Source organism: Mustela lutreola, chromosome 1 (genome assembly GCF_030435805.1).
Source record: "Mustela lutreola isolate mMusLut2 chromosome 1, mMusLut2.pri, whole genome shotgun sequence".
In the NCBI taxonomy this organism is placed as follows: Eukaryota; Metazoa; Chordata; class Mammalia; order Carnivora; family Mustelidae; genus Mustela; species Mustela lutreola.
Window position 1 is genome coordinate 161,387,516 of NC_081290.1, and position 21,863 is coordinate 161,409,378.

The 21,863-nt window shown below is 44.7% G+C and overlaps 1 protein-coding gene across 3 annotated transcripts in view; it reads right to left on the reverse strand.

Annotated features, from left to right (window-relative positions):
* Positions 1–21,863, reverse strand: part of DOCK5 (dedicator of cytokinesis 5) — a 212,618-nt gene that overhangs the window by 55,031 nt on the left and 135,724 nt on the right. For 2 of the 3 annotated variants that reach the window (XM_059177750.1, XM_059177769.1), the window contains exons 21-29: positions 20,921–21,021; positions 20,256–20,420; positions 18,776–18,910; positions 13,400–13,511; positions 12,616–12,686; positions 11,919–12,025; positions 9,938–10,074; positions 5,304–5,399; positions 742–840 (exon numbers count right to left, since the gene is read on the reverse strand). In XM_059177750.1, coding sequence (XP_059033733.1) covers positions 742–840; positions 5,304–5,399; positions 9,938–10,074; positions 11,919–12,025; positions 12,616–12,686; positions 13,400–13,511; positions 18,776–18,910; positions 20,256–20,420; positions 20,921–21,021 — 1,023 coding nt within the window. The remainder of the gene's footprint in view (positions 1–741; positions 841–5,303; positions 5,400–9,937; positions 10,075–11,918; positions 12,026–12,615; positions 12,687–13,399; positions 13,512–18,775; positions 18,911–20,255; positions 20,421–20,920; positions 21,022–21,863) is intronic. The other variant, XM_059177759.1, reaches the window with a different exon arrangement.

Genomic DNA, 21,863 nt, shown 5'->3' on the forward strand with positions numbered 1-21,863 from the left:
TGTGGGAGACTGTCCACAGCAAGGACTAGTGCAACAGGACATTGGACTGCTGATCCAGCTGAGTATGGCCCACTGCTTTATAATGTAAGAGGGTATTTTCAGGGACTTGTTAACAGCCACTAACAATTCCCTAAGGGGAAGGGTCCTGGGGAAGCAACCAGAGGCCGAACTTTGCATCTTGGGCAACCTTTGGTTGTATGTCGACTACTTATCATGAGAACAATTTTTTTGTTGAAAATCAAAGAGAACAGAATATTGTCAACTGAAGGTGACTGATATTTGCCCTGGCAAATACCACCTTATAGATGTTACAAGGGGCAAGTATGACCTCTTCTTGTTTCCCCTTCCAGGGACAACTGAAAAGGATGACACCAACCGCATCTCCGAAGCAGTACTGTGCACAGAATCCTTGCCATAATGTAACTCCTCTCCCCGAAAATGAGGCACTGCTTTTCTGAGAGCAAAAAAGATCTCCCACATGGTCCCAAAGGAGGGTTTTCTCTAAATCCAAGAGACTCAGAGGATGAGTGAGGGCCTCCTGGTGCATGTTTATAGTCTTCAAATGCTATCACAGAGAGAAAGCACGCATCACCCCTTTCCTTTTTGTCGTCCCTGTGGACAGCCGCGCCGCTCTGGAGGCGGGTGGGAGGGAATTCTGGAGTCAGGACGCTCACTTCTGTTTCTGTTTTGGCCAGATATAAGAGGTCTCAAAGTTACCAGGACCCAGCAGAGACAACTTACAATGATGTCGTGTCTGGTTTTGAAAGTGCTGATATAGTGGCTGTAGTGGCTGTCGTCCATCTGCCGCAGGATGGCAATCATGCACGCAACAAAGCTCCCCTGGAAGGACAGAAGAGACACAAAGCCAACAGCCCTGAGGCCCCCAGATGCCAAAACAAGATCTGTGCACGGGGACTTTGGCTGTCGCCACCCAATTACCAAAACAGGGACCCTGCCAACCTGGAAACATTGTGCGTTCCAAAGGCTAAAAGGTACACACTTTGCTGTTTCTGCTTAAAATAACTTCCTTCCAGGTTTGAGTTAAGGAATGTGGTGAGCTTTGCTCAGCCCTTTAACAGTATGACCTGCAGAATCCTGTAGGTCAGCAGACATGGGCTCTGAGATCTCAGCTAGATCACTGGTTAGAGGACAACGACTTGGGGACCTGGAGTTTCTTGTTGAGAGTTGTAGTCCGTGGAGAAATGTCTGAAATAGCACGGATTTAATTTGGAGGAATGCAAGGAGAAAAAAGAGATCGTAAAACTGAGCACAAAGAGCAGAGAGACAGGGAAATGAGTACTCCCACCTAGAGCACTTCAACGCCATTCTTCCAATTCCAGAATCCTTCAGTCAGTTCCTGCCAGCATGTTATGCATGTGTGATTACAGACGGGTTTTGAAGAAAGGGACTGAAGGGCTTGATGATTAGCATCAATTTATATTTTTGAAGTCAGGCATTACATATTCCAATGTGCTTTCCCCTCGTCCAATCACATTTGAACCACACACTTAATTTTCTGGCCAAAGGGCAAATATCTAGGAGGAACACCCTCTTTATTTATATAGTTATTTAAATGAATTGGCATTGAGAAGATGAATATACAGCTATTTTGGGGATGGAAGGAATGACTTCCTAAACACAAAAACAATGAACGAATACTCTCTGGGGGCGCCTGTATGGCTCAGTTGGCTGAGCATCTGCCTTTGGCTCAGGTCATGATCTCAGGGTCCCAGGATCGAGTCCCACATCAGGCAGATGTGGGACTTCTCCCTCTCTGTACCCCCCACCCTCTGCTTTCCCTCTCTTTCTCTCAAATAAATAAAATATTAAAATCTATGTGGCTATTCATTTATGTGTATCTTGTATTTATTTTTTTTAAGTTTTAACTTATTTATTCATTTAACATGGGGCTGAAACTCAAGATCCCGAGATCAAGAGTCACACACTCTCCTGACTTAGCCAGGCACCCATCTTGTATTTATTTTTACTCTCATATTTTTGTGGCTAAGTTAAATGGGGCTTTTCTTTTACGATCCCTAAACAGCTGCTGTTGTTATATAGACAGGCCACTGAATATTGTTTGTTTATTCTGAAACTGGACAGTTTAACAAACTGTTCATTACTTTTGTTAAAATTTTGTTAGGCCTCTTGGGCTTCCTAGAAATGGTAGTCATTTCACTAAAAACGACAATTATGAAAATAATCTTCTCCTTTCTCAATATATATAAAACATATATGTGTGCATGTGTTATCATATTGGCAGCAATTTATAGAAAAGTGCTCAACAGTGTTGAGACTTAACACCTTGATTCTCCCTTTTCATGACCCATCAAGTTGCCTAGTGACTGCATGTGAACATCTCCTTCTATTAATTTGGAAAAGATGTTACATCCATCACATATATTTTGGCATCTGTGGAGACAGACATAAAGTGCTTTTCCTTTTGTTCAAATGATGTATTTTATTCACAGATCCTCTACTGAAAAAAATTCCTTTCTCTCTCCCACTCTTTTTTTTAAGTAGGCTCCACGCCCAGTGCAGGGCTTAAACTCACACCCTGACTGAGATCCAGACCTGAGTTAAGATCAAGAGTCAGATGCTTGGGGCGCCTGGCTGGCTCAGTGGGTTAAGCCTCTGCCTTCGGCTCAGGTCATGATCTCAGGGTCCTGGGATCAAACCCTACATTGGGCTCTCTGCTGGGCAGGGAGCCTCCTTCCCCCACTCTCCGCCTGCTTTTCCACCTACTTGTGATCTCTCTCTGTCAAATAAATAAATAAAATCTTAAAAAAAAAGAGTCAGATGCTTAACCTACTGAGCCACCCAGAGGCCTCTAACAGATCCTCTAATTCTTAACTATTCTTATGTATAAAGATAAGCTATATTAAGACATATATCTATACTCAATCACTTATTTGCATATTTCTCTCTGTGACTGTATCTTTGCCTGGTCTGCCTTTCCCTTCTTAGGTTTATCTTACTCCTGAGTTCTTTGCTTCTCTAGGCCTCTCTACCACTCCCTGTTATCTCAGGCATTAACCACTCCCATCATCTTATTTTAACAGAAACACAACAGGGATCCAGCTCCTTTCACATTCAACTGCCCACCTTTCTCTTCAGAAACACAGCCAACATTCTTGAGTTGGCTGAAGCTTGTAAGATAACGAACAATTTCACTACCAGAAGAGGCTGAACAGGTATATTTAAATTAAGATATGTTAAGTACTACCTGAAAACCAATCTATCATTTCCTAAATACAGTTCTCAACCTGCCCTTACGTTCTTTAAACACAGGGCAGCAATGGGTTGGCAGTAACAACGAAGGGTATATCTAGTGTTTACACCTTTAGTGTGAGATCTGAATCCTTTCATGTTTTGGATCACCTTGAGTCTTAACCCAGGGGGTGATTCTCTACATTCCTGTTTGGATCAGCTCAGTCACCACGTGTGAATCTTACAAGGCACATCTTGACATTTCTGCCCTGGCCATTGCCTCTGCAGAAAGGCCTCTCCCTACACCTCCACACTAATCCCTCTTTCTTCTCCAAGTCTTTGTCCAAATTTTCCCTTCTCATGAAAATCATTCTTAATCACCTCATTTAAATTTGTAGTTCTCCCACCCTGTCTGCCCTTTCCTGGTATCTTCTTATTTTTCGTTATTGTTATTGCTAGTATATAAACTTTGCTAAGGTAGTGATTTCTGTTTTGTTCACTAATCTACCTCCAGTGTCTGGAATAGTGCCTGGCTTGCAGTAGTTTCTTAACAACTCTTTGTTGAATAAATGAATGGCTTTCATTGACTGTCGCCATTTGAGGTGGTTCTTTTCCTTCTGTCCTCTAAGATCACATCATAGCTTTTAACTATCGTAAGTAATGATGCAACATGATTTTCCAACAGTTACCTCTCATTGCAAACATACTTTTTCATCTAATTTGACATCCAGGAGGCGGAGAGATAGAGGCCAGGGCAAACTGAAAAATGTGCTAATCATAAGTTCTTTCAAACATTTGTGGGTTTTTTGAGCCAAAAGGGCTGGACAGTACCAGAGGGCACCCATCTACAAACACAGAAGTGGAAATCCAATGTGGGGGGAGATGGAACTGATCAGAATTCCTCTCTTGACGACTGGAGTGCATAGTTGGAAAGTATTACCTGGTAAGCTGCCTGGGGTGGGGGCGGCTGCCAAGCACGGCCTAGGCAGAAAGCCGGCTGCCAGGGACCCCAACCTCAATTCACCCCCTGGTGGTCTTGCAACCTCACACAGGTTTCCTAACCTCTCTCTGCAAGTTTCCTAAGTTAAAAAATGCAGCCAAAGAAAGAACTGCCTCCTGGGATCTGTGTGAGGCTTTCATGATATGTAAAGCCCTGGGGCCGCCTAGGTGGCTCAGCCGGTTAAGTGTCTGCCTTCGCCTTCGGCTCAGGTCATGATCCCAGGGTCCTGGGATCCCTGCTCAGCAGGGATCCTGCTTCTCCCTCTCCCCTACTTGTGCTTCCACATGTGGTCTCTCTCTCTAGCACACACAGGCACTCTTTCTCAAATAAATAAAATCTATTTTTTAAAAAAGGAAGAAATATAAGTGCTTAAAATAATTTCTGACAGATTAGAAAAAAAAACCAACAAAACCCAAACCCAAACCAGCTACTGACTACTACTATCATCATCACTACAGCTAGGAGCTCTAATAGTTTTCCCATTATCATTCTAACTGGGGTAGATCCAGACTGAGCGTGCACACCACATAGTGAGTATTAGAACGCAATTACTTGAGACAACAGAGGAAGGACTAAATGCAGCCATCACAACCCATCATCTTCGGCTCACAAAGGCTCATGTTGTTCTTAAATGAAATAATCAACAAATATTAAAAGAGCATGTGGTTGAATGGATACCAACTTAGCCTACCTGGGGGGCCCCACACATCTCAGGTTCTGCTGGAACATATTACAACAGGCTTGTCTAATCTTCAGTAGGAGAAAGGTTCCTCAAGAATGGATCTGCATATTTTGTGTATATAGGGTCCCCAATAACTCTCCCCCCTTAACCTCTCCCACCACCCTGTGGGAGCATTTCCCCTCAAGAGAAAAATCAGCATAGAATTAAGATCTGCAGGCGATTAGAGCCAAGGTCACTCATCGGGGAGGGCTGGAGAGTTCTAGAGGCAGCTGTGATGCACAGAGCACAGACACCGACGGTGATCTGGGATGAGGGGGCCTGTGGGAATGGTCTAGAGGACTCCCAATGGAGTGGACAGATGGGACACTGAGAAGCCGTGGTGGCCGCGGGGTCCCCTGACGCAATACTCACAATGTGGGGAGACTGTCGGCTCATCCCAATCACGGTGCGGTTGATCCTTCTCAGCAGCCGCTCCATTATCAGCTGGATGTGCATCGCAGTGGGGCCCTGTGGGGGAAACATGGGAACTGACCCACTTCTTCTGACTCAGCTTCACTTTACCTCAAAAACCCTTGGACAGGTGAATTTTCTCCTTAAGCCTCATTTAGGCTCTTCCCTGAAAAGCAATCTCTTGTCCAAAAAGGGGAAAGGAAGTTCACAGATGAACACATGCTGTTACTTGGGAATCGGTAAAAATGATTAGGGTTAGCATATAAAAACAGAGCATGGGCATGTTGGGGAGAATGTCTCCCTAGTAACCCAGACCATCCGTGTTCACTGCAAGTTCACTGTGGCCACCAATTCAGCGGAGTTCTGGGAGGACCCCCCTGGCATGAGAAGTCAGTCCTGACGCTGAGCACATGGGGTGGCCCAGGAGAAACAGGCATGTGCACGAAGGAAAAGGCAAAAATTCAACGTTCTTGCCACATTCTGTGTAGGACGAAAAAAATACAAGAAATTCAAGTCAAGGAGATTGCTATTGATTGAATGTTTGTGTTCAAAGTCATAGGCTGGGGGCACCTGACTGGCTCAGTCAGCCCCACAGGGCCGCCCACAGCTGATGTGACTCTTGATCTCAGGGTTCTGAGTTTAAGCCCCGCACGGGACACAGATATTAATTTTTCAAAACCCACAAAAGTCATATGCTGGTCCTTTAACTTCCAGTGTGATGATATTTAGAGATGGATTTGGGGGAGCCAATTAGGACATGAAGACGGGACCCTGGTCTTATAGAGTTAGTGTCCTTATAATATAAGGAGAGACACCAGAGAGCTGGCTTTTTCCTTCTCCACACACAGACTGAGGAAAAGCCATGTGAGGACAGAGAGCCAGCAACCATCTTCGGGCCAGGAGGGGGGCCCTCCCCAGGAACCCGACCACATGGGCACCCTGACTTTGGACTTGCAGCTGCCAGAACCATGGGAAGTAAATATCTGTTGTTTAAGCTGCCCAGTCTGGGGTGTTTTGTTTTGGCAGCCCGAGAAGACTAACACAGGATTTAATATTTTGACTCTGTCATGTGTCACTCTGAGCAATTATTTAACTTTGTTGAGGCTCCATTTCCATAGCTGGAAAAAAAAAGGTTCCATTACAGGAATTAGCTGGGTTGGTGTACACAGTAAATAGTGCCTCACAAATACGTATTCTTCTTTGTTTTTTTTTTTTTTTGTTGTTGTTGTTTTAAGATTTTATTTATTTGAGAGAAAGAGAGAGAGAGAGAGCACAGAGGGAGATGGAGAGGCAGAAGCATGCTCCCCGCCAAACAGGGAGCCTGAAGTGGGGCTTGATCCCGGGACCCCGGAATCATGACCTGAGCTGAAGGTAGAGGCTTAACTGACTGAGCCAGCCAGGCACCCCACAAATACATATTCTTTATTTCTCCTTCTCTCCTTCTTATGATTTGATGTTATACTCATTTGGCCCCAAGCTAGCAATAGTCAACCTTGTCTTTCAAAGCTTCTATCCATTCTGGCTTCATGATAGATATTTTGAAACTCCTGGTTAATGGTTCAAATAACTAAATCACTGCTATATATAGTTTCATTATAATATCAAATATTGTTAGCTTCCCTGTCATGCCTCCCTTCTTTCCTTCTTCGTTTTTATTATACATTCACGTGCTTTCCATTTCTTTGAGGGAACGTGATCCACAGACCTTGCATCTCTGTTGAGGCATTTTACCCTCATTCCATAACGAGACCACACCCCAGACCTGGCTAGGTGAGTGAGTCCCGCTGGCCGGGGTGGAGGGAGGAAACAGAATCAGATGCTCTCAGAGCCCTTCAAAGATTCACCTCAGCTGGAGAGCTGGGGCTTGAAGGTCAATGAGCAGAACCCAGGATCCTCCTAGAAGGGCAGCTCCATGACGGCAGGTGCTTCCCTCTCTTGGTCAGTGCTGCACTCAGACCTATCTCAGCGCCCGGAGCGTGGGCGCTGTTCAAGACGTGTCTGTGAACTGAACCACAACTCAGGATACCGAACAAGAAGGACCTTAAGCGGGATATAAGGAGAGCACAATCGGAAGTGGCAGAGTGGGGGACTCTGGGCAGGACTGGACCAGGAGCGACCTCAGGCACGGACTTACAGCAGCTGGACTTTGAAGAATGTGGGCAGTGTGGAGACACAGCTTTGGGAAAAGAGGAATCCTGGACTATTGAAAAAAGGCATAGGAATCCATGTCAGTAATCAGAGCCTGGAATTTTAACAGAGGAAATAGGCGGATAGGGGAAGACATAAAGGGTTGGTTTATACATTTAAGAATGCTTTGGTGGGGGATAAAGCCATATCATTACCATCACCAAAAATTTATCAAATTTACTAATTTTACAGAAGCTCCAAGATCAATAATCTTGAATGCTTCTGCTCATTACAGGGAACGTTATTAGGAAGACAAAAAAAAAAAAGCTTCCTCAAGCCAATTACTTTCAGCATAAAATGTAAATACATTCAAGTCATTTCCAAAGGGTCCTTCTGCATGTATGAAGGCGGGCAAAGATATTATATTAAAATTTTTGTATTAAATATAAATCCTTAAATTTAATTAATTTAATTTTATATTTATAATATAGATTTATTTTAATATAAATATAAATCTATTACAGTAAATCTATTTATATTAATAATATATAAATATATTTACACTATAAATGTTATGCTAAATTTACATTAAACAGATTTAAATATATAAATTTATATAAATATAATCATATACTTTATATACAATTTATATAAATTGCATATAAATTATATAAATTTATATATTTTACTTATATGTAAATATATATTCAATAACATACGATTATATATTTATAAATATAATAAACTAATGTAATTTTACATTAAATTTCTATAAATATAAATATATTTATAACTTAAATATATTTGTTATACTATATAAATTATATTATTTTAATATCATACATAGCAATATATATCATTTAAATATAAATTGAATATAACAAATTTATATTAAAAATTTATATTAAAATACATTATATTAAAAACAACACATGGGGCACCTGGGTGGCTTGGTCAGGTAAATGACTGCTTTTCCCTTGCCCTCTGTCCCTACACCCCACTCATGCTCTCTCTCAGATAAATAAATAAAGTCTTTAAAAAACAAAACAAGGTAGCATCAGAGTGGAAGAGACCTAAGAGGCCATCCAGAACAATCCCTCCATGCTAGGTAAGGGGAACTAAGGCGTATACAGATTTGCCTAAGGATAAAAGCTACACATGCTAATACTGGCACCAGAAAACGGCCCAATTCCCATGTTTTAGATTAACCCTGGATCATATACACACATTGGAGCCTTGACTAAACCAAAGACCCTAGTACACTGTTGCCAACTAGAGCTTGGAGTTTCATTTTAGTACTTTGATTATGGAGTCATAAGAGTTACTTTTTAAAAATATTCTTATCATCATGAGATGATTGGTTACATTTATTTATCTGTTGTAGAATCCTTGGTTAGGAATTAAATCCCCAGTCATAAAGTTCCTTGGGGAAACTTATTATTTTATTTGGTTTCTAGAAACACACTTAAGAAAAAAAAAGAGGAAGGGGAACATGACCTTTAATTAATAAATACCCAATAAATAACACAAATTCTAAGGTGGGCTACAGGGACTCAGGGAAAGGGTGGGGGTAGGTGGAAAAGGCAATGGCATTCTCCGGGACCTCCACAGCTGAGGTGTGAATTGGCAGAAATGCAGGCGTGCCTGTGTGAAGAGAAGGCAGGCTGTGGCCAAACTGGGGTGGGCCTTGAAAGGTGAGCCAAGAATTTAGCTATTTTGGGAAAAGGGACAGTGTTCTTCAACTCCTTTAACAGAACCGAGCCTAAACATATTGGTAAGAGAATGGCTTAGGCAAAGCCAAGAGTGTTCTCCTTGCTCTGTGGGAACACTGGTGCCAGGCAGCCATTGTGGGGGGCAGTAGGTATGGTTTGTGCACAACTGAACACATTCTGCCAACTTTTCCAGCCTCCTGAGAGTGGCCCTGCCTAGGCTAAGGGCTGTGAAATCTCTAGAACAAGGTAAATCCAGGCAGATGAAGCCCCAGGGTTTTGGAGAGGATGGGAGGTAAGGGAGAAGATGCGAGATGAGAAAACACATCATTTCCACCAGGCTCCAAAAGGAAGGATTGGTGTCAGAAAGAGTATAAAAATGAAAGCATCTCAGAAGCTCAGGCACATCTACAACAGTCCTCTCAGCACCAGTGGTAAAAGAGGGCCAAGGTTTCTGCATAAAAAAATCTAAATAGTCCTCTGGTTCTTCAAAGCCCCCTTAGGATCTCCACCGTGGATGAGCCAGGAAAAGCAGCCCACCGTAGGTACTAGCAGCCCACGGACCTCTCCTGGACCTAGATTTGCAGAGCAGGCTCTGGCAAGCAGAAGCCTCTCTGATCAGCTCAAAACCAGCCCCCAGGACCCAGGTTCTAAACCGCTGGGGCCAAGCCCTGAGACAAGGAAGGTCCTGAAGTCATTCTTGCCTGAGGCAGAGGGACCTGTGCACTGTGGTCTGCATGGGGTGACAATTCAACTCACCACATCCTTCCTGTCCAGCACTTCCAGGATGTTGCTCAGAAGCTGCGAGCTGGCCTCATGGTCAGGCTTGCTGGAGTTGTCATCTAACTGGCCGCTGAGCTGGTCTATCAGCAGCGGCAGCAGCACATCTCTGCACTCTGGGGGAGAAAGTGCACCCAGCTCACCAGCTGCAGCACCCAGCCCCTCACCGGCCCCCAGGTGCCCCGCTTCTGCCTGCAACTCTCCCTCTGCCTGATACCACAGCTGACCTCTGAGCTCCACCCAGGGGGAGCACAGCAGCCTAGACATGGAACTTCAGCCTTGTTACTTGATTTTAAAAGCTCAGAAAATTACACCCATCACAGGCACATAAACAAAAAGGTTTCAAGTATTCAACAATGTCTTTAGCTTAAAAAAAAAAAAAGCCAACTTGACAGCCAGAGGCAAAGTCCTACAAAAGGAATAAATTAAGCAAGTCACACTTGTAAAAAATGTTTGAAAGCTTCCACCAAATGGAGAGAATGGACTCTAAAATTCGTATGAATACTGAGTGAGCCTTCCTAGGACACTGTGAAGTGTTTCAAGGACATTATTGTTTTGGCAGGCATATGAGCTTCACAAAATAAGGGCTTATCTTTCTATGATGTCCTCCTTCTGGGATCCTCGATATTAGAAGACATTATTACGATGAGGTCAGATGTTCTGGACGCTAATGGAAATGACTGTTAACAGTGAGAATACTTCCTCTAATTGGAACACACAGTGTCTGCTAGCTTTTGTGCTCAAACAGCCCATTTTTATCATCTCCCCTATCCTTTCTGCATGCTTAGAGGCAGATATATCATAGCGTATAAAGATGTCTAGTAATATTAGGTTTCTACTTAAGACCATTCACTAGCTTTGTACATACCTCCAACAGTGTCCTTGTAACAACTGGAATTTCTAAGCAAAAATTCACAGGGTCAGAATATTTCAGAGCCAAAAGAGGCGACTGATGTGATCCAGTTCAAATTTTCCCTTCCGTGGAAATGGAGGCTAAGACTTAGAAAAGGTTCCTGGTGTGTCCAAAGTTACATAACCAGCCTGGGCAAGGCCAGGAGGCCTGGCACCAACAACCTGCTCACTTTTCCCTATTTCTGAGGAGTCTTGCTGGTGCCTGGTGACCTTCCAGAGGCAATACACGCAACATGGGGTCACCTTCTGGAAGCCCCTCACCCTCTGGTAGACCCAAAACAACTTCCCAGAGCAGCCCCTCTCTGGCAAGTCTTGGGTTTATTGGGGAAAGACCAGTTATCAGACCTCTTTCCCATATCAGCTTGGGGACAAGAGCACAGTGATTTAGACGTGGTGGCTGTATGCTTGCCCCTAGTCACAAAACGAAGAGCACTTCATCCATGTTAGAGTTTTCTCTCCTCCACGCCCTCTGGCTCCCCCATAAAGCCCCGAGGCCCCTCCAAAACCTGTGACTTAGAGCGTTTGCCAATTTCTGTGGTGTAAATACGACCACTGTGGCCCATTTTCAGTGCTTCATGTGATATGACCAAGCATGGAAGTTAAGAAAAGATACACACATCTGCTCTCCTGAGCCGGGGTGGGGGGGGGGGGGCACAGAGAGTACGGGAGGATAGCACAGCCCTGCACAGCTCTTCCCTGGCTTTTCAGGTTATGCAACAAATACAGGTCGAAGATGACACATTTGTTGAAAAGAACCGTCTTTCCTGTTTGCCTGCTGAGGTGTGCCATTTGGAGGACAAAGTTCTCTAATTACTGAAAGACTGGATTGTCCTCATTTTAAAAAAAAAAAAAATGTCTCGGATCCTCTTGGAAATACTAAACTGACTCTGTCTGCTCCTTAAAACCCGTTTCTTGGGAGATCCCTAAGTCCCAACCAGCTACCGGCAAGGTCATTATTGACATTTTTTTAAAAAAGCAAGCAAGTTCTGGCTGGAGAAGCCGCCAAGACTGGAATTTCGGCAAGTGGTAGTTTTTGGTGAGGACGTACCAGACTGCCGGAAAAGATTGCTCTCCACTATCTTGGTCATGCAGTTCAGTTTCTGGCGAACTAACTGGTTGTCAGGGATGCTCTGAATGAACTTGCAGAAGAGCACGCTGCAAGAGATCCCAGAGGTTAGTTATTTTCTTTCTGTCCCACTGAAGGGACCATTACGCAGCTCCCCTCGACTCCGAAATCCGGACATGGAGAGTTTTCCCTGGAAATCTCCCCCAGGCAGCCTGAGAGTCTGCCCCTCGAGGTGAAGACTGTGCTCCATGCGTGCTGTTAGCTCTCAGTCTCAGAGCTGCCTCTGTTTGAACTCGGGCGAAGCACGGTCACGTCCATCCTGGCTGTGGGGACCCGCCTGAACGCTCCTCCCCTGCAGGACCCTTTCCCGGCTAACTCCACCCGCTGTCGCTCACCGCCTCTTTGCCCAGCCCCAGGGACTTGGGTAGAGGGCTGGAAGCAGATCGTTATGTATGTTCTTCTGGAGTTAATTTCCTGTCTGTGCCTCGATTCTCCAGCGAAAAAGGCAAACCTCACTCAGGGGCAGGCTTTGTGTCTCCTTTTATATTTTCCACAGAAATGGAGCCCCAGCAGGGGTTCCGTTAATACGGGTTGGAAGACTAACAGAATGTGCAGCAGCCCAGGCTCCAGGCAGGGGCAGCTTCTTTGTAAAAGTCCGTGAACTCGCTTTGCTGTTTACCTGAGCTCCACGGGATCAAACACAAGTTTGACGTCGTTAATGATGCTAGGAAGGTACTTCAGAGCTGCTCCCTGTCAGAACAACACAGAAAGGCAAATTCAGTTGCCAAGCAGGACGAACACAGAATGTGTTACTTAATCCCAGGAAAAGGCTTGCATCCACGTAGGGAACTGGACACAGACGCTCTCACCCTAGAGAGGAGAGCTCATCAGTGTTGCTAAAGGTGATGCCTAAAATGTTTCCCTGAAAGGTCAGAGGGCACGGCTTTTCTTTTTCTTCATTACCAACAGGTACTGTTTGGTAATGGAATTCGTCTATCTAAGGAGGTCGTTAAGATCTTGACATCTCCCTCACAAGGTGGCCATCAAGAACAAGGAATAAGTAATGAAGTACAGATCTGAATCCCCAGAGATGGCATATTTTCCATGAAAAAATCAGTAATGATGAACATGAGGGCAACTTTGGGCTTCTGGGAAGAATGGGGGAACTTAGGATAAAAACCTGTTGCCTGTGACACTGGGATCGACTGGCTGAATTCACAGACATCACAGGATGTCTAAAAGGACAGTCTTTCTGGGGCAAATTGCCATTTGAGAATACAAAAGGACATAAAAGTTAAGACATGGGTTTCTCCCTTTGCTTTCAGTAAGTCATACTAAAATTCAGAGGCCTTCCACGAATCTGATTCACTTTGCTTCTCTCCCACCGCGTCCAGTTCTACGTTGTCACAGAACACGCTCAGAGACAGCAAGAAAAGGGACACCCATGCTGATACCCTGCTGACCTTTATCTTGACGGCCTCCTCCAAGGGCCTGTCCATGAGCATATTGAAAGCGAGAAAGAGCTGGCGGATTGAATTATTAAACTCATCTCCGTCTTCACTTTGGCCGTAAAATCTTAACAGGAGAAAGAGAAAAAGTGGTCAAATTTTCCACCTTTAAATCCATCACCTGAGCAATGCTGGAGGCCCGTGTCTCCCTGGTCACCACTTGAGACCGCGTGAAGGGAAGGTCAGCGGGTGCGCCCAGGAGACGCCGAGTAGTGGGCTGGGAAGATATTACCACCTGGACAAGAGCACGTAGGAACTTGTGCTACGGTCCCACCACAGGGCTCTCCACTTGGTCCGCCATGGCCAGCCAGTTGGGAAGAACTCCCTGAAAGCTGAACGAGGCTGACCCTCCTAGCGGTGTATGGGCATTTCTGGCAAAGGGGAGCAGCAGGAAGCTGCTCTGCCTGAAGGATCAGATGTGAGCCCCGTGCGCATGCCCAGTCTCCTCAGCTCATTAGCAGAACACCTGATATGCAGGGGACGCCCCCAGCGCATGTTCCCAACCCACACTCTTGCCGCAGCCTATCCTCCAGTGTCACTCCTGCCCTATCCCCCTGTTCTCCTCTTCTCTTCTTACTGGACCCACAATGTTCTGAACCCAACACGGTCTGCAAGTTCCGGAATGCCATTCTCTCCACTGAAGTGGCCCGCTGGGTGCTGACCTGCTCTACAACAGGGCCTCGCGCGGGGCCTCACAGCACATAAGAACACCTCGCCTTCGCGGATTCCCGCTGGTTTTGATTAAGGTACACTGTTTGTCTTCGGGATCTGTCCAGCCGCTGAAAGTTGGTTCTTTCTCATAAGTAGAAATCAGAGGTCTTGGGCACATTTCTCAGAAACACGGAAGTCCCAAATTGTAGTCCAAGTGCATTTACACTGGGTGGCAATGGTACCATCAACTGGTCAAGAGTAGGGATCTTCCGGCATCAGGATTTTTACTTGGGTAAAATCCAAACTCCTTAGGATGACCTGCCAGGTCCTACCTCTCCTGTCACTCTGCTGCTGCTTCCCACTCCGCACTCCCTCACTATCATTCCCCATGCTCCCAAAGCACTGGCTTCTCCTAACTCCTCACACAGGCTCTACAGAGCCTCCACACACCCTCACTCCTCCTCCCTGACACCTACACAGGTGGCCTCCTCCTATCTGGTCTCATTTCAGATGCCAACTCCTGGAGACGCCTCTTTCCTCCCTGACCATTATCCTCTACTCTCCCCGCTTCCCAAGGCCTCCCCAGCCTGCCCTTACTAATCTGAAATTATCTTCCCTTTCTTCCTTTGCTACTTGCCTTCCTGGCTTCAACACAACCCAGAAGCACCATCAGAGCTGGAGCCCTGTTTCCTCTGCTACTAGGTCCCCAGCACCCAGAACAGTACCAGGCACCCTCTGAGCTGGGCATTTAAAAAGAGGGCACCAGGGGCTCCTGGGTGGCATAGTCAGTGAAGTATCCAACTTTTGATTTTGGTTCAGGTCATGCTTTCAGGATCCTGGGGTTAAGCTGCACTCCTGGGGTGTCTGCTGCTCTCCCTCTGTCCCTCCCCCCCACTTATGCAAGCTCTCGCTCTAAAATGAACGAATGAATGAATAAATAAATATTTAAGGGAAAGGGCTGGGGGTCGGGAAGGGGGGGGAAGGTGGGGCTAGTTCAAGACTGAAGCCGAGTCCTCAATGACCTACCATGGGCAGTTTACAACTTGAATTCTCCCTAGGTGGCTCCAGAATGGGGGTAAATTCCAGCCAGGAAATGAGCTCAGAAGAGGAATTTAAGCTCTGAGGAGGGCAAAGTGGTGGGGGTAGGGGGGTTGTGGGGGGGATCTGTGTAGGGTGACATTTCATTTGCAGCTCCTGGACAGGGCCAATAAACTGATGTCCATCTGATCTAAGCAATCAGAGAATGTAGATTTCCAGGCTGGCTTTCTCAGATCAAGCTCTTGTTTAACGAGAAACAATTGGAGGGGTGGCGATAACCAGCTCAGGGACTGCGTTTGACACAGCAACTCCCTTAGTTAATTTCAGGGGCTACTTAACCACCCTAATCTTGGCTTTTCTGCTGTTCTCCTCCTATACAATACTGAAGACGATGGTTCAGATATACTGCAACATGGTGAGGGCTGACACGCTAGTGAGTCATCAATAGAATATATTTTTCAATTTCATAAATGAAGATTTCCTTTCTATGGTTTTACAAGGATCTTTATTCCTAGACATCAGGGTTCACTGTGCAAACGTCTGGTAAGGGGATGTTCCCTCAGTGGGACACTACAGGCCCTAAATGAATTTGTGGAAATTCAACATAAGTGCAGAACGAGGAGCAAGCTATTAAAGAAGCCTGTCTGAAAAGAGAACAAGACTACAGAGATCGCATATAAACCCTGGACTTGGGGCGCCTGGATGGCTCAGAAGGTTAAGTGCCTGCCTTTGGCTTGGGTCGCGGTCCTGAGATCAGGTCCCGCATTGGGCTCCCTGCTCGGCAGGGAGCCTGCCTCTTCCTCTCCCTCTACTGCTCCCCCTGCTTGTGCTCTTTCACTCTCTCTCTCTCTCTCTCATAAATAAATAAAATCTTTTTAAAAATTAAAAATAAAAAAATAAACCCTGCATGGCGAACACTGCTCTTGCTCCGGTAAGCAACGAGGAACATTCACCCAGCTGAACTTTTAAGTCATTAAACATTTTTAAAAACCATAAAAATGTAAAAAAATCACTGTGGAAACTTCAAAAATGCTGAAAGAATAAAAACCTGCTTAAAGCCCTCTTATCTACAGTTTTATTCCTAACTAAAATTTTAGTTCCCAAGCCAGTATTTTCAAAATGGGATCAGATGGCACTTATGTCTCATGCTTTAGTTTTATTATTTAAGAACCTATCACAGTTGTCTTTCCTCATTAACATACCCTTTTCCCATCCAACTTTGTTCACACCTGCTGGATTATTTTCCAGCAGATAAATTTTTAGATGGGTTATTACCAGACAAAGATGGTATTTTCTTTTGCTTTTGGTGGATTTTGTTTTGTTTTTGCTTTTTATTCAAGGTGCCAAATTTATGCCCTTAAAAAATTTATATTCCTATCAGCATTAAAATGCAGGACCTGGGGCACCTGGGTGGCTCAGTGGGTTAAAGCCTCTGCCTTCGGCTCAGGTCATGATCCCAGAGTCCTGGGATCGAGCTCCACGTCGGGCTCTCTGCTCAGCGGGGAGCCTGCTTCCTATCCTCTCTCTCTCTGCCTGCCTCTCTGCCTACTTGTGATTTCTGTTCAAATAAATAAATAAAATCTTTAAAAAAAAAATGCAGGACCTATTTCTGTCAAATTTCATCAAAGGATAAAGATTTTTAATCTTTATCAAATGTATGGAAAAAAGATACTACAGGTGTATGGGGTTTTGATAGTATGAATTTTTTTTAAGATTTTCATTCATTCATTCATTCATTCATTCATTTATTTTAAAGAGAGTGGGAGCAGGCACAGACAGAGAGGGAGAAATAGAATCCCAAGCAGGCTCCCTACTGAGCACAGAGCCCCACGCAAGGCTTGATCCCAGGACCCCAAGATTATGACCTGAGCCAAAATCAAGAGTCTGACACTCAACCATTGAGCCACCCAGGCACTCCTGAATATTTCTTAAGAAATTTAATTTACCATTTGAATTTTTCTCTTATATATTATCTGTTTTTGTTTTCTATTATTTAAGGATGTTTATTATTCTTTTGTTGATTGGGAAGAGCCCTTCATTAATAAAGCTAACTAAAGGGACGTCTGGGTGGCTCAGTTGGTTAAGTGACTGCCTTCGGCTCAGGTCATGATCCTGGAGTACCGGGATCGAGTCCCACATCAGGCTCCCTGCTTGGCAGGGAGTCTGCTTCTCCCTCTGACCCTCCCCTTTCTCATGCTCTCTCTCTCTCTCTCTCTCATTCTCAATCTCTCAAATAATTAAAATCTTAAAAAAAATAAAGCTAATTAAAGATTTTGATCTATATTGTACATTGCAAGCTTTTTAATGTTAATTGTTTGCCTTTAATTTTGTTTATGATTGTTGAAACATACCAAGTTAAAACCAATACAAATGCTCAGGTCTAGACTTGAAATCCTCTTACCTATGGTTTTACTCCTAGTAACATTTTAGCATGCTCTCTGTCCTATTTCCAAGCCTGCCTTAGCAATATATTTTCAGTTTGGAAATCCAACTCTTATTGAAATCACAACCCACAAACACTGGGGTTGTGAGCATTCCCAGGACAGTTACGTCCTCATTCTTTGTCTCTGCTATTTCTTTTTAAAGATTTATTTATTTTATTTTATTTATTTTATTTTATTTTATTTTTTTTAAAAGGATCCATGCTTGACTTTTGGCCTGGTGGAGCCCCCAGAAGGTGTCTGAAAGCACCAGGGGTTTCTTTTCTTTCTTTTTTTTTTTTTTTAAGATTTTATTTATTTATTTGTCAGAGAGAGAGAGAGCGAGCACAGGCAGACAGAGTGGAAGGCAGAGTCAGAGGGAGAAGCAGGCTCCCTGCGGAGCAAGGAGCCCGATGTGAGACTCGATCCCAGGACGCTGGGATCATGACCTGAGCTGAAGGCAGCTGCTTAACCAACTGAGCCACCCAGGCGTCCCAGATTTATTTATTTTAGAGAGAGAGCAGCAAGCGAGGTGGGGGTGCAGGGAGCAGAAGGAGTGGGAGACAGAGAATCTCAAGCAGGCTTCATATTCAGCACAGAGCCCAGTGAGGGCTGATCTCATGACCCTGAGATCACAACCTGAGCCGAAACCAAGAGTCAGGCACTTACCTAACCCAAGTGCCCCATCTCTATTTTTGATGGAACTGTTATTTTAGAAATTCAAGCTGGAAATTATATTTGGCTTAGTTTCATCAAGTAGCTGAGCATGACGTCAGCAAAGAAACACGCACTTGAGGAAAAATCTCCCCAATGACAACGGCCACCATTCTCCATCCACCACCAAGAGCTCACGATCCTAGAATTGTACACCTGACATCATCATGAAGTCCCTTGCTGCACTAAATGCAGTCTTGACATAGGAACCTTGACTCCTAGAGCTGTCATCACCAAATAAGGCTTTCATCAAGCTGCGTACAGTAGCCACCTGCGTCCCTAAGTCCTCCTGTCATTACTGCCTTAGAAATTCTGCTGCCTTGAAAGGACTCTGGACCAGACTTCTCCAGAGGTTTCAGAATCTACCACCATGTTCAGCCTTGGAGCTCTGAAATTTGGCAATTCCGTGATCCAACCGTGATCGAGCGCTAACACAGAGCACGTGGATTAAGGAAAAATCAGTGAAAGAGAACAGACAGCATAAATGTCTTACTGCAGCTACCATTACCTCAAGTAGAGTACTCTGGATTGGATGATGAATCGAAACAAGTACTTTAGGGCTTTCAAAGCAGCAAAAAGCAATTCTGTCTTGCTGGAGTCATCTGCATTCGCCACATAAAAGTTCAGTACCTTGGAGAGTTTCCTTAAAAGGGTGAGAAAGAAAAATGTCAGTGGGGCAAAATGGTACTCTGAGGTTTGAGGTATGTTATATGAGAAGGGAACTTGGCATACCGGGGAAGCAGAAATCACAACTATAATGATCTCTTCTAGAATATGCCCTGAGTAGGGAAACTGACTCCTTTGCAGTTTGGTTTCCTCACCGCAGTCCAAGTTTAGAGCATCCCTAAAGCTTAGAAATAATGGGTGGTTTCTTTCCTTAGCAGGATTTTTAAAAAGAATCAAAAATGAAAGTTGAAGGGATTCAATCCATGAAGACATTTTAATCTCCAATATGTTATACACACATTCTCAGACGTTCCTGGAAGGAAGGGACTGTATGCCTAATGTAGTCAACTTAAAAGAGGTCTAATTCCCTTCAGTCTGCCTGAAGTCTCTGGGAGTCACAGAACGGTGAGGATGAGAAGAGAAGCTCCATCTGACTCTGATGACAACCATGGTTTCTGGGCATCCCAACAGATAACACTGGGCTGGGATGTCAGATTGATGTGTCTTTCCAGAGTCTAGGCATTTTCCTAATTGTCTGCTAACTTACACTTTGAGGGACACTCATAAATTGACCTTTCTTTCTGTGAATCTCTGAGTTTTCCTAGTATTAAGAAAAATTCACAGCACAGATGCCGAACTGATAGTCTTGTAAAGAAACCCAGATTGCTACCTCCTGGAGTGTGTACTCGACTCTGTGGAATGAAGATCCAGGGAAGTGATCCACCTGGATCCACAATGAAGATTGACGTGCAGCTACCGCCTGCTTGGGAAGTGAGGCTACTGAGTGCAAAGAAACCTGTCATGAGTGTATCTGCTGCTTCTCCCAGCCCAGCGGGCATCATGTCCACCGTGTTCATGGGTGATTATGCTACGTTACACCTCTCTTCTGTCACTTACACTTGTAACATTGCTGGACCTCTCTTGCAAATCAAACCAAGAACTTCCTTGTTTAGTTCAGAAAGAAGATATGGGACTCTACGACCTGACCCAAAAAGTCAGGTCAGCAGCCAACATAATAGATTAGCAACAGCAGCTGACACTGAACCGGTATAAGCCGTTGTCAGAAAGATCTCTGCCGACTCTTAATCTCACAAAACAAACTAAGGGTTGCCGGGGGGTGGGGGGAGGGGTTATGGACATTGGGGAGGGTATGTGCTATGGTGAGTGCTGTGAAGTGTGTAAAACTAGCGATTCACAGACCTGTACCTCCGGGACTAATAATACATTATACATTTATTAAAAAAAACTTTTAACAATTATATATATTAAAAAACCCAAAGATCTCTGCCAATCTCTGCTATATTCTTGCCACTCTTCATCACCTTGCTCTGCACAGTGGCTGGGACACCAGAGGTGGGGAAAACAGGCCACATACAATGCCATGGTGAGGTGGGCCGCATGCTAGCTGCTTCCGAGTCAGAAGCTCGTAAACCAGACAGAAAGGAGGCTTCCATGACCTGATCATGGAAAAGGCAGAGACCACTCTCCTTTATATAAAAGAAAGAAAAATGACATCATCTCATATCCTGTAGGTAATAAATGCTACAAAGCACCTGTGATGTACAGCTGAGGACATGACCCTCATTTCTACTTAACTTAGTCTTGCTTAACCCACTGTTAGATCCCTTTGGGGTTTCCTGCGAATCCCCGACACCCAGCTCTCCTAAGATCCCGAGTATGATCTTCTGTCCTTGACTGTGCTCTCGATGCCTTCAACGCTTTGTCTCTCTGTGTTCTGGATTCTTAAAGACAGAGAGCCTTATCTTTTCAGGAGCAACCCAGAAGGCAGGGATTGACTTACTTGAATGCCCTTCCCAGTGGTGGACCACTTAGCTGGTGCTCTTTCTCCTCCCAGAAGCTTACAACAAACTTCTGCACTTAGGGGCACCCTTACTCAGCTTATGTCCCTTGCATTTCTTAACAACCCAACCCTGAGAGTATAAACCCAATAGCCCAATAGCAGGCAGTCCCCTTGAATCAGACTTACACGTAAGCCAGAGTGGCACTGAAGTGCTTGTAGATGTAGGTTTCAAGGACAGGATTAAAATGCTGGAACTTGATGTCTCCTATCAGTGAGATAATAAACACCTGCCAAAGGTGAAAAACATAGATAGCAGCACTGTACGACCCCAGGCTTTGATTCTGTTAATAAGCCGGATGTTGGCCTTCTGCAGCATTCCCACTTTACTATTCCAGAGCTGAAGTAAAGTCATGCAGTTTCTTTTTATTTGACATTCAACAGAGAAACTATGATGTGTCAGGCACTGGGCTAAATGCTATGGAGAATCTAAGAGCCGGCCCCTGGCCTCATGGAGTTCACTGTCTCCAAGAGAGGCCAGTGCACAAGCAAGATGAGTCAGGGAAGAATATGGGGAAAGGCAGAAGAAAGACAAAAGAAAACTCGAACCCAAGGATGCAGCTGATGAATTATTTCGTGACCACACTCTTCCGAGTGCAGCAGGAGTGCCCCCAGTAACTCAACTTTATCAGACTTTTGTCTCTCCATTTCCCCTTTTTCTGGGAATGGGATCCCTATGAGCTACATAATAAAAAACCACCACGTGGCACCTACTGATGACAAAGAATGCTGAAGGAGGACCCCCGGGGTGACTGCATATACCCACTGCCAGCTGCTCCATCCCAGGAGAATCTGCAGACCCCATCCCACAGAAACTGGAACCATTCTTTTCCATGACTCTGGGGAGGTGAATCTCAGCGGGAGCATTTCCTCTCTTTATTTTGTACCCTTATTAATGCCTAGACCACTTCTTGAATGTATTAATTTCTCTAAACTGGTGAAAGAGCCGAAATTCCTCTGCTGCAACATCCAGGTAAATTCTGCACAGAATTTTAACCCCAACAACGAGAAAATGTGCTTGGTTTGGATGTGTCTGCTTTCTCCACTCACTCCACCACGATTGGTGGCCTTC